Below are 15,724 nucleotides of genomic sequence, written 5' to 3'. Positions count from 1 at the left end.
TTTATTTAAATGCACAACAATCCAAAAATGTGTTATGCCTGGGTACGTTTACGGGCCTTCTGCAATCTTCACATCACAGTACATTAAAGATTGTACAACTTGGGATTAATGGGGGGGGGGGGGGGGGGGGGGACGGACGATGATGGGTCTGTAAACCTACCTTGAAATACATTGATCACCAAGGAAACTTCAAACAGTCAACTCAGTGGCAAGATGGGGTTCCTAAATAATATGATCCACAAAGTATTTTATGGAACAAGAAAAAGGCAAATAGACACAAATCTTTGAAATCCTTTCATTTATTGAATTTTGAGGAAATCAACTACTACTGTACAACATTAGAAAATCAGATCAGTTGTTTCAGTTTGCACGACAAATCATAGTAACTTAAATTATTGCAAATGTTTCAGAGATGGGAGAGAATTCTGTAAAAAAAAAATCATTCCAGAAAACGGATGCAGGAGAGTTTAGTCTGGCAAGTGAAGCTGTCCCAATAATTAATTAACTAGCTTTCTAAACCAACCTATGACAATGTCCATTAATAACATGAAACTGTTTCGCCTCAGCTGTTGAGACATAGACCATGTAACTTTTGATTCAAAGAGAGTGACCTTCAACATTCCATGCCCTTTCTGGCAGGCAAAATTCCACCAACATGATATCAAGAGTTATAGAAAGAAGCAAAAAACTAGGCACGTTTTGAATTGTCCCCCTTTCATCATATCAAAAACTGCAAGAGCTCGGACAATGCGATCTGACAAGAAGATGCAAGATTAGCTCTCTTCCAAATAATGCCTGCAGAGAGTCTATGTTCAGTGGTTCTTTTGTAAACATTGATGTCACAGGTTACATGGTCAATGCAAAAACAAAGTAACTATAAGATAAATCACCAGACAAGGTAAAAATACAATGTTTATGAATTATTTTCCCAAAATTCAAGGCATTTGCTGTTGTTCCAATGTTTGCAATTAAACTTGAAAGTTTTCCTGCTGTAGTGTTCTGGGAAAAATAACCTCTTGATAAAACCATAAATAGTACACCTACACTGCCATGAACAAAGGGCATTGCTAATCTAGCATGTGGCGTTTTTTTCTAATTAAAGTGCCATTAGTCAGGAGACATTTTTTCCATGAAAATATTTTGGGAACATCAAGGCAAAGACCGGTACATCAGAATAAAACACCTCAATGTAATTCTAAGCCAGCAAAGAAGTGCTAGTGTCTATCAGTTTACTAACAAGCAGACTACACAAGGTGCACTTAGACAAAGCCCTGGTAGGACACCAGTCTCTGCACTGCACTGATGCCCTGGTTAACCAGTGGTTATAAAGATTCTCTACATTGCAAACAAAACATCAAATAATGTGTTCATGTATTTACCTGATTTAAGAAGGTGAAATTTCATACATATTTTCTTCATGTCCATAACTATTTGGGTTTTCAAATAATGGCTGTTAAAATATTCTCAATGGCGGGGGACTCTATTGCATTGAAAGCAACAGGGGAGTCTAACCTACGCCAACGTAGACACTCCAGTACAGAATGATGCAGATTTGTTAGGGCCAACGTAGACTCTCCAGTACAGAATGATGCAGATTTGTTAGGGCCAACATAGACACTCCAGTACAGAATGATGCAGATTTGTTAGGGCCAACGTAGACTCTCCAGTACAGAATGATGCAGATTTGTTAGGGCCAACATAGACACTCCAGTACAGAATGATGCAGATTTGTTAGGGCCAACGTAGACACTCCAGTACAGAATGATGCAGATTTGTTTGGGCCAACGTAGACACTCCAGTGCAGAATGATGCAGATTTGTTAGGGCCAACATAGACACTCCAGTACAGAATGATGCAGATTTGTTAGGGCCAACGTAGACACTCCAGTACAGAATGATGCAGATTTGTTAGGGCCAACGTAGACACTCCAGTGCAGAATGATGCAGATTTGTTAGGGCCAACGTAGACACTCCAGTACAGAATGATGCAGATTTGTTAGGGCCAACGTAGACACTCCAGTGCAGAATGATGCAGATTTGTTAGGGCCAACGTAGACACTCCAGTACAGAATGATGCAGATTTGTTAGGGCCAACATAGACACTCCAGTACAGAATGATGCAGATTTGTTAGGGCCAACGTAGACACTCCAGTACAGAATGATGCAGATTTGTTTGGGCCAACGTAGACATGCCAGTGCAGAATGATGCAGATTTGTTAGGCCCAACGTAGACACTCCGGTACAGAATGATGCAGATTTGTTAGGCCCAACGTAGACACTCCAGTACAGAATGATGCAGATTTGTTAGGCCCAACGTAGACACTCCAGTACAGAATGATGCAGATTTGTTAGGGCCAACATAGACACTCCAGTACAGAATGATGCAGATTTGGTGAATACTGAAACAACTCATCCAGTGACAGGCTCAGCAATGTGAAGAAACGACAAACAAAGTGAAGAGATCGCACTACTACATTGTTAACTCCTGCAGACAAAAATAAAAATAAAAACATTTTGAGTTTTAGGTTCTGTTTATTTCTGTTCATTAAAGGCAGTGAGCACTATTGGTAATTGTCAAAGACTAGTCTGCACAGTTGGTGTTTCTCAACATAAGCATAAAATAACAAACCTGTGAAAATTTGAGCTCAATCGGTCGTTGAACTTGCGAGATAATAATGAAAGAAAAAAACACCCTTTTCACACGAAGTTGTGTGCGTTTAGATGGTTGATTTCGAGACCTCAAGTTCTAAATCGTGAGGTCTCGAAATCAAATTCGTGGAAAATTACGTCTTTCTTTAAAACTATGGCACTTCAGAGGGAGCTGTTTCTCACAATGTTTTATACCATCAACCTCTCCCCATTACTCGTCACCAAGTAAGGTTTTATGCCAATAATTATTTTGAGTAATTACCAGCAGTGACCACTGCCTTTAACCCTTTCCTAAAAAGCGATTGGGATAGAAGCGGTGCATTTCAAAGGCACTGATGGACACCTTTGCACATAGCGCACAAACATTTTGGTTGGCAAAAATAAGGAAACATCGCGCTGTTTTGTACACGGCTAAAGGCTGTGTGAAGCGTTTGCGCGTCTGCTTACTGCACAACTGTATGGCGTTCGCCAACCAATAGGGTCTGTACGCATGCGTGAATGTAAATAGCATATTTCATGGGAAGGGTCCATTGTCAAAGACCATTATTCTCAATTGGTGTATCCCAAAACATACACAAAATAACAAATGAAATCTGTGAAAAATTTGACTCAGTTGGTCATCGAAGATGCCAGAGAATAATGAAAGTAAAAACACTCTTAATGCACAAATTGTGTGCTTTCAGTTGCCCAATAGAAGGCTTCAAGCCTGGGGTCTTTGATTATTAGTGAGAAATTATTACTTTCTCTAAAACAACCTGTTTCTCACAATGTTAAACGAGATGCGTCATACTTCAAGACAACACTACTGATTATGATCAGACTCATCATAAATAACAAATACATGGTGCGAATATTGTGCATCAAATTTACCAGTCCCCAAAAGGGAATTGGTTTACCTCTTTATCAATCCAAATGAATCGTCTCCCATAAAAATTTCTGGATTTTTTTTCAAAATCCAGCTAGAATAGATTTAAAAGATTTTGGATTACAGAGCCCCTCAATCACTGCTGTATCATTCCTGACTTCAGCTGAACAAATACTTCACTACTAGTTTGATTGCCTTCACTTTTTGTAGAAGTTTTAATGATAATCGGTGACAACTTACCATAATAGCATTGACTATGTCGTTATTGTTGTTCTTAAGCGCTTTAATTGCTTTAGAGCGGGTAACGTTAGCTTGGTTGACAACAAGCTCGATATCTTTAGACTCAACACCACTGTCGTCAACCTGAAGAAAAAAAGGAAAAACACTAGATATTAACAAAATATCAATATGAAATATCAATAGCAAATTTAACAACTCATAGTTCTAACCCGTGCAATTAGGCTCATAAAGTGGTGTTTTTTAAATTGCACTATATTTGTCAATTTAAATTCTTTTTTTTTTTTACTAAGAATTGTCAACCATAGTTCTTTCATTGTTTAATCTTTCTGCCTTAAAGTCACCTGGAAATAGAATTTTGTTTTCTTTCAAACATAAGAGTATATGCTTACGAACAATAAAACAATTTTTTTAGTAATTGTTTGTTCACGATTTATATGTTTAAAAAATATATAAAGTTGTTTGGGGGCTGACTCCGCCTACCCCTTTTGTGACGTCATTCAAGGCAGACTTTGCCTGCAATGCGTATAGTAAACACACGTGCAAAGTACATGTACGTCCAAGTCGTGAGTTGGTACATTTCAAAAAGTGTTTTTCTGCATTCAGCAGCAATACACCTGGTCGGCATTGCCGGAAAAAAACAAAATAATTTTTTTTTGAAACGTACAAACTCACGACAAACTCGTACAAACTCACGACAAGCTCACATGTACTTTGCAATTGTGTTTACGGAAGGTCACGTGATTGTTTGTACCACTTTTTGGTAAGAACAATCACACTACCTAAGTTTTTGTTTTAAAATGCTCAAAAACGGCCAAATTTGATGATTTTTTTGTATGGACTGGTCTTCTTCATTCCTGGAAGACTGCTTAATTCATTTCTTAGTCTATTTTGTTGCCCAAATAGCCCAATTCGGCCGGTGTGTCCCTTTAAGAAAGGCAATTGATCATCACCTGCCAACTACAGGCCTAACTCACTGACATCCATTTTGTGGTTCACAGTGCCGCCATCAACCATCTCACGGACCACAAGATCCTCTCCGATGCACAACACGGATTCCGAAAGAAGCGATCATGCAACACGCAGCTCATACTTACATATGACGACCTGGCTTAAGGTTTGGATGAGAAAGGACAAACAGAGCTGATACTGTTAGACTTCAGCAAGGCCTTTGACAAGGTTTCCCACAGACTTCTTCTCCAGAAGATCGAGCACTATGGCATACGAGGACCACCTCTCCAATAGGACCACCTCTCCAATGGGACTTCAGTGCACTCAGACGGCGAAGTCAGCATGCAAGCCAATGTCACATCAGGAGTCCCTCAAGGTAGTGTCCTCGAACCACTGCGCTTCTTGGCATACATCAATGACCTTCCTAACGGTGTAATGAGCTCCACTACAAGATTATTTGCAAACGACTGAGCGCGGGCCAAAAGAATCTCAACAGCTGAGGATGCTACTCTACTTCAGAAAGAGCTTGATGCCCAGCAGAAGTGGGAAGAAACCTGGCTGATGGAGTTTCAACCAACAAAATGTCAAGGAGTCTGCATCACAAACAAGCCCAAGTCAACACCTGCAACTCACACCATTCACGGCATGGCCCTTGACGAAGTCGCATCAGCTCGGTATTTTCGTTTCAATGTTGACAAGAAGCTTAACTTCAACACTCACATAGACATCATCACCAAGAAAGCTAATTCCACCAATGCATTCCTACAACGCAATTTTTACCACTGTAGTCGCAAGATCAAGGAGGCTACCTACAAGACCTACATACGACCTGTTGTAGAGTATGCAGCACCTGCAAAGGGACGCCCACACTCAAAGAAACATCATGAAAGTGGAGCAGGTCCAGTGGAGCAGGTCCAGTGTAGCAGCGCAAGATATGTCACTAACACCCATGACCGCAGACCAAGTTTCACAGCATTGCTCAAGGTTCGACAATGGCAATCTCTCCAGAGCAGGCAGCTCCAAAGCCGCCTAGCCATGCTCTATAGAGTTGGCTACGATCACGTAAATATCAGCTGGAAGAAACATCTCACCGAGTCTAAATCTAACACCAGAGGTCATGGCTTTCGCTTCTGGACCCCCTACTGTAGCTCCCAAGTCAACGCTTCTTCCTTCTTCCCTAGCACCAGCAAAGAGTGGAACTCCTTACAGAAGGATCCTGGAGAGTTCACAACACTCAATGCATTCAAGACGGCATGGGGGAGGAAAGGAAACACCTAGCTCACAGGCTCTCTATTTTTTTCAACTGCACAACACTGAACATCATATTCTGCACACAAGTTTTTCATTTGTTCGCCTGCACTCAAACTTGAACAGCGCATGCACCAACCTCACAGTGCGTTTTATTCATACCATGAAGTCTGCACTTTACTTGGACGAAGAAGAATTTTCCTCCCAAGGATGTGTGTACAAATATCCCTTTCAGTATTAAACATTATATGTGTTTGCTTTAATTGCAAAATAATGATGACATTTGAACAATTTGGGGTGGTCAAATTGTGTGATTTAAAGGTTGCTTTTACCTCCTCTTCTTCACTTTCTTCCTGTATGGCTTGTGCAACGGTGGCATTACTATCACCAGGTGCAGCAGGGGTGGACTCTGGAGTTCGGAACTGCTCCACAGCCTGCATCTGTGCTTGTTGGCTCAAATCTTCAATCTGCACAAAGATCAGATTACAAAAAGATTGTAATAAATCAGTATAATTGTATTTTTAAAAATTACCTTCTTGTTTGAGATGTTCTAAACCATATTCAAACATTCTTTAGGCCGAACAAAATAATAGTTGTGTTTCCTATTACACTGTGGATGGGAATAGGGTAGGTAGGGGGGTAATATCTTTTTTTTTTGCTTAAAGTTTTTATGGCTCCGAAAATTAGGGTAGGCTAATGTTCCTAAATGTTTTTTTTTTGCGCACTTAATTTAAAGACTGACCATGTCAAATTTGTTATTGTATGTCAATAGTACCTATCAGCACTGTCTATTCACTGATTCAATGCATGTATCTGACTGAACACCAGTAGAAAGTGGATGGTTTGAGTCCAAATAAAAACACAAGAACATGTCACCATTCTTTCAAAGACAAATAACACCAACATGTTTTTATTGCTGTTTTATAATATGTACGTAAATAAATAAATATAATCCGTGAAAGTTGGTAGTTGATGTACTTGCGAAGGCCTGTATTTTGTCTTCTGTGTCCGGGTGTCCTAATGTAAATGCAGAGTTTATTGTTGATTCAAGTGGTAACGATCGCATCATGTTTGTAGTGGTCAACTTGTGGGAGCATCTATCCCACGTCAACGCGAACACTCCCCCTGTCCCCGGTGCCGCCATGTTGCAAACGGCCTTGCAAACTATACTGAGAGGAAACACACGGCCTCGAGCAGTCAGTCGAGTCACGATCGAAAGCGTCATGGTATCACACGTGTTTGCAGCCAGAAGCAGGGCACCAAGCTTGTGTTGACCCACAATAATATGTGCGTTATCCCGATTGGCCAGTAAGTGGGCAAAAAAAATTCACAACCAATAGCAAGTGAGCTTTCAAAACACACTCATGTTGACCAACGTTTTACATTGCCTGGTACCCAACTGTGAAAAGTTTCCTGTCATTGGACTTGGAGGTGACGTCAAGTCAAACATTTTCCAAAACACTTTCCTCATTATTAATGGAGCCTAAATTAATTGAAAATACGCACACAAAAAAACCCTTTCAGAAATTATAATGTCAACTTCATCTGCAAATTACAACTTTATCTGCAGATTTAGCTTTACTAATTGGCATTATAAATTTTTGAAACACCCCTACGCTCCTTTTTCGACGAGCCCAAACACGTCACAGAACCGCGCAAAATAGTAATCACGCAAGTTGAAAATTGTGCACATTCGCGCACGTAAATGTTTTAATTTGCGTAGGTATATCTTCAATTTGCGCAAGTTAAGCACACTGATAGAACATGTAACACAACAACTGAATTTGCCGACGGAATTGGAACGACTTGTACTTTTGTAGGAGCTAGCTCACGAAATTACGTGGTGGTACGATCGAAGTGACCAAGGTACGAAATGGAAAAGGTTCGAAGTGTCCGACATTCATGTTTGAATGAGTAAAATAATAAAGGAAAAAACGAAGAAGAAATCCAGGACGATGTGCACAAAAATGAGGTTTAGGGTCGGCACCATAAGATTTTATTTTATATCGTTTTTACGAATAAAAAGATGTAGGGTCGGCGTGATTTTCTAGGGACGGTCGGGTAACCGGAAACACAACTATTATTTTGTTCGGCCTTACAATAATGTCAACTCCTCCAGGGAAAACAATCTCAGGATCATTGATGCAAGCATCATCTTAAAGGCACTGGACACATTTGGTAATTGTCAAAAGTCTTTTAATACTTTAGTGGGAAACTGTGTTACTTCAGAGGAGCCGTTTCTCACAATGTTTTATACTATAAACAACTCTCTATTGCTTGTTACATAGTAAGTGGTTTCGCTAACAATTATTTTGAGTAATTACCAATAGTGTTCAGTGCCTTTAAAGATACTGGACACCTTTAATAGTTGTCAAAGACCAGTCTTATCACTTGGTGTATTTCAATGTATGCATAAAAATACCAAGCCTGTGAAAATTTGTACTCAATTGTCATCGAAGTTGCAAGATAATAGTGAAGAAAAAAAAACCCTTGTCGCACAAGTTGTGTGATTTCTGAAGCTTGATTTCGAGACCTCAGCTGAGGTTTTGAATTCAATTAAAAAATGTAAGCAGTAAGAGCCACTTCTCATAAACAGCTCTCCATTACTCGTTACCAAAAATAAGTTTTTATGCTATCAGTTACAAATGAGTAATAACCAATAGTGTCCAGCTTTCAATTACTTTAAAATGCCAATTCTCTGAAAATTATTATGAGTGGTGAAGCCAAAACTCTCTCACTTCTTTTTCTTTAGTTTACTGTTTTTTTTCCCCTATACATTACCTTCGCTTCTCCAAAGATGATGTACACATCTGATGCTGGGCTCTTAAAGACATCTGGGTTTTGTATGACGAAGAGGATGTTTTTGGATTTACGGATGGTAACCCGGCGGACACCAGCCTGAGCTTTGAGGCCTAATTTGGACATGGCCTTGCGAGCTTTCTTTTCCCCTCTGCTCTGCTTTGCTTTGCTGACGGGCTCTTCTCCGGTGCCCAGCTAAGAGTTAAGAAAGGATTCGTCAATCTAGTCATAAGTATTTCTGATTTATAACCTGATACAATAAAAAAGTTCATGCCCACAGTGTTTTCCTTATTTTCCTTATGTTTCAATGAATATTGGATGAGCCTGTGTAATTAAGTTAAAAAGGTCCATGCTTGATGCTTTCAAGGTTTTCCAGCTCCGTTCAACTGACTATGTAGTGTAACACAGCAAAATTCAAGCTGAAAGGATTGTGTCACTGATGTCTGATTGTGTTTTTGCAAGTGAATTATGTCCAAAAAGGTATCCACAACATTTTTGGAAGTAGTCACGAGTCATGGCGGCATGATTAATCAAGTAGTTGAAAAGCGCTAGTTGCGATTTGACGAAACAATCAATAGTCGCGACTACGCCACGTGTCACCCAGGTTTATTGCTAAGCAAAGAAAAGTTTTGCTGAGCACAAATAAGCGGCTAAAACGCCTTGTAAATTATTTTGTAAGTGGTAATCCAAATATCTGCTACACAACTGACTGTTAAACACCACTGTGAGTTGAGCTATGCTATGCTGTGTCCAAAACAGCGAATTCGGCTACAGCTACGGCTAGTTTATGCACTTCTCCCTATTCTTCAACACTGAACAACGCACTGATGTAGCCATAGCTGTAGCCGCTGTTTAAGCTGTATATTCACCTGTTCATGAAGCTTGGAGGTGGCTTCAGCTTCTTCAAGATCAGGGACAGATCCATCACTGTCTGATTCTGTACCAGATGAACCTGAAGAAGAAGCAACAATTTACAAAAACTTAAGTTAGATTAAAAATTTAATAAATATTAATCTACAGGTTGTCTGAAGTGTTCAACCAGAGAACTACATTATAAGTATGTATCTGGTGCTTTCCTCTACACAACTGCACATAGTGAGATATTAAGGATAATTCAAAACTAACAAGTACCGTCCTTTTGGATACACCAGAGACGACTTCACCAGAGAAACAATTAGATACTCAGGATCTGGACAGTAGAATGCGACTACATATCAAATTTTGACGTCACATGGCTGTTTTCGCAACGAATGTTTCAGCAGTTCTACTGTTGAGAATTATTTGTTCCAAATTTGTGACCCAAAAATGTGTATCGCATTCGCATTCGCAGGAAGTTTGAACCAAGCTTTAGTCTTTGCACTGGCAGTTAATTTTGTAGGTATATTTTAGTATTGTGAGAACATTAGATATTCCTTTAACACACTCACTAAACATGATGAACCGCAGCCCTACTAAAGAGCAATATTTGAAGAAAGGTAATGATACATGTATGTTGATCAACTTCTATGAATCTAAAGTAAGTTGTATTTACCATCATCCTTGATGTCTTCAACTGTGGGCTGAATTGATTCTGTTGTTTCTGAAGGCATTTTTAAAGTTCTGTTCTTCTAGTACTTCTACAAATCTGAAAATTCAATGATTTATTGTATTAGTAACACATTAAACAAAGACGCCTTTAACCTTGTTTTATATTGGCATTTCAATATGAGGTCAAATCTCTCGTTTTTTTAAATCAAATTTCGCCAAAACTAGGCTGTACGTGTTCTTTGAACTCTCATTGACCTAGGAACTGGTCCAGAAAATCCGCAATCTCAAAAATTGTTAAAAATTTAATTCTTACCCTAATTCAGTCAGCGTTCGACCTTAACGCAGGTCCGTTGGCCAAATGCCAGTAGAAATCGCGGCGGACCAGCTGAAACACCTTGCCAACTGGTCCGGCTGACCAGTCAAAAATATCGGCAGCGGTACTACAGAACAATTACTATTTTTTTAAACTATTTTCAGGCTCGAATAAAACATTCACTCAAGGTTTGGATAAAACGTAAACAAATCACTCGAAGTGCCGCTGAACGGCGACAAACTTCCGACGATCACGCTGCATACACAGCACAAAATCCCATCATGCAACGCAAAGGCTTGTAGTCTTTGTATTAGTTCACGTGTGGCAAAAAGTGTAAGAAACATTGAACGCTAGAGGGCGTTTCAGAATATTCGATAGCGTGGGAATAGACGCCCTCTATTGGTGAAAGTACGCGATAGCTTGACAGAAGACCACAAAGCAAAACACATTCTGTCAGCAGCATGGTCGTCGTCAACGGAGTAGATGTCCGTGTGGGAATAAGAGTCTAGAGTGTTTACGAAAAACGAGCGAGACGGTGAGGCTTCATTCAACAAAAATTACCAAGTTAGGATACTCTGGATGAGCAAAAAGTAGTATTTAATTGTGTTTAGTAAGGTTCTTCCGTCCTGATTTTGCGTAATTTTGTTGTTATTTGGGGCTCGTTTTTTTTTTGCGGGCGATTGGTGGGCGATCTAGTTTGTTGTTCCAATCCATGGTTTTATTTGTCTCATATAATGCGCGGTTGTTTGGGGTTTTTTGCAGGTTTATTTAAAAAAAAACTTGGGTTCTAGAATGCAATCATGTCTTAAGGCGCAGTTGTTTTTTGTTCAAAAAACAGACGCCGGCACCGACCATTCCATACACATAAATGAAAATAATACCGTAACACACATATGCTTCTTCATGGATGTTGCATAATTGCAACTATTTTGATGTCTACTTTTTCTTGGGTGTTTTTCTGGACGAAAGTGGGAAGATTTTGGGAACTTCGGTACAGTGTAATGTTTATGAATACTTATTAAAACTACAATAATAGGCAATGTTTATACATAATAAAATAACTTGAGCGGTCGCACGTAACCCTCCCCCACCGTAGATTTGAAGGCAATACATAAAAAGTTATTGATATTTTAACAGTCGGTTTTTGGTTTTTGTTTTTTTTAGTAAAAACTTGTTCTTCTTTTTTTCATAAAAAAGTTCTTCTTACTTAGGAATACTTCGGTGTCGAGTGCTTACAATAAACCGTGGACTTAAAAACTACCTAAATAAAGATCATATTAAATTTTCCAATTTGCTCTGACAAATAATTTGACCTGTTTTTAAATTAATTTTAATAACATTATGGTTTTTACATTATTAAAGAAAAAATACTCTCAAATTAATGAGCCCCTTCCGAACACAATAACTTGGTACACATAAATAAAGTACAACTTCCAGTGTAGTCAAGTGTTGAATTTTGAAATAGCGACGATCGGAAATCGAGCAGTTGGTATACAACAGTATACTATTAGTTAAAAAAAAATAAAATAAAAAATTGACGGACCAGTCAAAAACCTGGCGGACCAGTGAAAAATCAAGCCAACTGGTCCTGCTGGCCAGTTGAAAAAAAAGTTACGGGCAACCCCTGTCAGTCCCCATCTATTCCGTTTTAGCACTTCACTACAAATGCCGATTGTCCCCGAACGCATCGCCAATTCACGACACGTGACGATCGTGCGCATATTACTTTTTCCCCGGACAAACGTGGAGAAATATCTGTACACGTTCGTCCTGGAAAGAAAAAATACCTGATCCGTGCTTTGTGTACAGAACATACGTCCTAGCGTCTGGGAACCACGTAGCAGCTTGCACAGGGTACCAGTATGTGTACACTCTAGATCTAAGTGGTGCCGGACGCGTGGACATGTTTTGTACACAAAGCACAGATCAAAAAAAAATTCTTTCCAGGACTAACGTATCATACTGAGAAAAATACTATGCCCCACGATCAGGGACAATCGGCTAACGTGGTGTAGTGCTAAAACGGAATGGGGACTGAAATACGGTAACAATTTAATTTTTAACGATTTGCCCCCCAAAAAAAACGTTTGTGTTGTGAGACATGTCAACCTATGAGGTTCGCTGAGACAATAGCCGCACGAACCTCAGTCATAGTTACGAGTAGATCATGAGGATACAGAAACCTTTTGTATCCATTTTTAAAATTACTTTCTCACTAATTTTTACAAAAAGTTCAAAGTTCAAAAGAAATATTTTTGAGTAAATTAGATACTATTTAATTTCATGACATAACGAATGAAAAAGTGGCGACAGAATATGAAAGTTTGTCGTCTATCTTTCCAAACCAACTTATTTGAGAATTCCTCAAAAGTGCGGGACGGATACGGCATTATTGCCCCTGATTTTAACATTGCGCACTTGGTGACCGACTCGACATAACATGTACTTATTTGGTTACATTTTCATTTGAAGGGTGGAGAACATTTCCACCTTTCATTTTGTTCCAATTATTTCAACGTTCATTGAACAAGAAAATCAACAACATATATATAAATATACACAAGTTCTTATTGTCAATTATACATTATAAATTACCTTTTCAGTTAAACGATGTTTGTGGATGATTTCCGATTATTTTTCACGTGTAGATAATATACTGTAATGGCCGAGGAGCGATTTCATCACACACACAATGTCAATAACTTCACAAGAGGGCGCTATTTTAAATGTTCACAAAACGACACACCGTACCGTATTATTTTTCTGCAGCATTTCCTTCCTCTTGCCATTTTGGGATGCCCTGAACTCGAGAAAGGTGGACCGGACTGAACTTAGTGAACTTAAAAGAACTACATTAAATTCCTAGGCACTGTGATTTTGGGTGGTGCTCTGTTGGGGTAATTGTTTAATATCCTTACTGTTCTGGGAGGATGTGGATCGATTGCTATAGGCAAAAGCTTTTCTCTGCATTTTTTTTTTAATAAATCTTTTGCAAAAAAATATCATGTAGACTACTCAATAGTAAATCGGCGAGTGTCAAAAAGATAACGATGATTTAACAAAAAGTATAAACAAATAAATCAAACACACAGTAGAACATAATTAAAGACACTGGACACTATTGGTTATTGTCAAAGACCAGTCTTCTCACTTGATATGCATAACATAGCAAACCTGTGAAAATTTGAGCTCGATTGGTCGTCGGAGTTGAGAGATAACTATGAAAGAAAAAAACACAATTGTCACACGAAGTTGTGTGCTTTCAGATGCTTGTTTTCGAGACCTCAAATTCTAAACTTGAGGTCTCGAAATCAAATTCGTGGAAAATTACTTCTTTCTCGAAAACCACGTCACTTCAGAGGGAGCCGTTTCTCAAAATGTTTTATACTACCAACCTCTCCCCATTACTCGTTACCAAGTAAGGTTTTATGCTGATAATTATTTTGAGTAATTACCAATAGTGTCCACTGCCTTTAAACGATTTATTTAATTCGTGGATTCAAAGCTAAACTGTCACATTTTTGCACATTGCTTCATTTTTGGCTGCAAAAGACATTGATTCAGCAGAAATTACATTCGTTCGTTTGTGAGCATGCACCGCCTTACCACAGCACTCACAGTACATGTTAAAAATTCCGATCGCTCCCATTTCTTCTGATTCAGGGACTGTTACGGCTACGGCTACGGCTGTGACGTTTGCTACGGGCTACTAAAGGAGGTCCTACTTCAACATAGCCGTAGTCGCCATTTCGGACACGGCCAATCGGCTTAAGTTCTCCAAACTAATTTGACTAAAGCTTCATTTGTGCCATGGGTATATTTTTCTGATCGATATCCATTTTCTCCGATCCCATGTATAATCGCTTGTTAGAGGCTACAGCGGGAGTGGGTCTACCTCCATGGTGTGCACCACCCCACCACACCCCTTTTATAGCTACCCCGCACCATGGTGAAGAGCAGCCTGAGATTTGCTTTCTAATAATATCGAAAGCGCACATATCTACCAAACAAGATTAAGGCGCTGAACAACAAACTTTCAGAAAGATGAATTCTGAGACCCATATAATGTAGAACCTAATAAGGGTTTTCAAGGTGCTACGGGGCGGCGCATACAGCAGCCACAGCCAGCCAGGAACACTGGGGCGAACCCCTTCTCTTTTCGATAAGTGCACTTGGTTCTTTTACAACACAAAACATGGGACCACCGTCTTTAAGTCCCATAGAAGGACGAAGCAATGGTTAAGTGTCTTGCTTAAGGACACACATGTCACGGCTGGGGATTCGAACCCACACTCATGCTGATCAGAAACACAATAGTCTGAATTCGGTGCTCTTAATAACCATATAGGGCAAGGTCTTAACCGCTCGGCCACGACACTTCCACACCTAATGTCCACACTGTGCCGCGTTTTGCTTTTCGACCCCCCCCCCCCCCTCCGTACGAAATCAAGTTTGCAGGGCCTTGCCATGCCATCGGCATCCTCTAACCAGGAAGAGTTTATCCTCTGGGAGCCCAAGCAAGGTCGAGGGCAAATGTTTTCATGTCAAGTTGGCCGCCATACTTGGCATTTTCTTTTACCGATCGGAGATTTTGTTGGGAGAGGGAATGATCCGGCCGAAAACCGGGGAATAATTTCCCTTCCCATTGAGCTGGGAATTCCTCCCGTTCGGAACCTATTTCTTTCCCTGACATTGTATTCCCCTTTAAAGGAACACGTTGCCTTGGATCGGTCGAGTTGGTCTTTGAAAAGCGTTTGTAACCGTTTGTTATAAAAATGCATACGGGTAGAAAGATATTTTAAAAGTAGAATATAATGATCCACACAAGTATCACTCGAAATTGCGTGGTTTTCCTCTTACCTCGTCGACAAACACGGTCGGCCATTAATTTTATGCGAGTCAAATTTTTGACTCCTATAAATGGCCGACCGTGTTAGTTCGCAAAGTTAAAGGAAAACCACGCAATTTCGAGTGATTGTATTTTACTTTTAAAACATCTTTCCAACCATATGCATTTTATAACAAATGGTTACAAAACGCTTTTTATAGACCAACTCGTCCAATCCAAGGCAACGTGTTCCTTTAATGTGAAGCCCATTGTTTATTATAAAAGGACAGCTTCCATATGAGGAGTTA

The 15,724-nt window shown here is 39.6% G+C and overlaps 1 protein-coding gene across 1 annotated transcript; it reads right to left on the bottom strand.

Annotated features, from left to right (window-relative positions):
• Positions 1-281: 281 nt before the first annotated feature.
• On the bottom strand, positions 282-13,291 carry LOC117288260 (nascent polypeptide-associated complex subunit alpha-like). Its single transcript, XM_033769044.1, has 7 exons — positions 13,184-13,291; positions 10,280-10,372; positions 9,618-9,700; positions 8,731-8,943; positions 6,282-6,416; positions 3,754-3,876; positions 282-2,484 (listed from the first exon to the last, which is right to left on the bottom strand). Exons 2-7 carry the CDS (start codon positions 10,335-10,337, stop codon positions 2,470-2,472), a joined length of 627 nt encoding a protein of 208 aa, XP_033624935.1. The 5' UTR covers positions 10,338-10,372; positions 13,184-13,291; the 3' UTR covers positions 282-2,469.
• Positions 13,292-15,724: the final 2,433 nt, after the last annotated feature.

This window comes from Asterias rubens, chromosome 3, assembly GCF_902459465.1.
Source record: "Asterias rubens chromosome 3, eAstRub1.3, whole genome shotgun sequence".
Classification (NCBI taxonomy): Eukaryota; Metazoa; Echinodermata; class Asteroidea; order Forcipulatida; family Asteriidae; genus Asterias; species Asterias rubens.
Note: the sequence above shows the minus strand (reverse complement) of the source record. Positions and strands in the feature narration are given on the sequence as shown.

What these genes read in the sequence shown, in the direction of transcription:
- LOC117288260 (XM_033769044.1), bottom strand. Translation starts at nt 10,337, where the DNA reads ATGCCTTCAGAAACAACAGAATCAATTCAGCCCACAGTTGAAGACATC. An exon ending in TCATCTTTGGAGAAGCGAAG is followed by an intron (nt 6,417 to 8,730) that starts GTAATGTATAGG and finishes ATCTTTGTGCAG; the next exon opens with ATTGAAGATTTGAGCCAACA. An exon ending in AAGAAAGTGAAGAAGAGGAG is followed by an intron (nt 3,877 to 6,281) that starts GTAAAAGCAACC and finishes TTTTTTCTTCAG; the next exon opens with GTTGACGACAGTGGTGTTGA.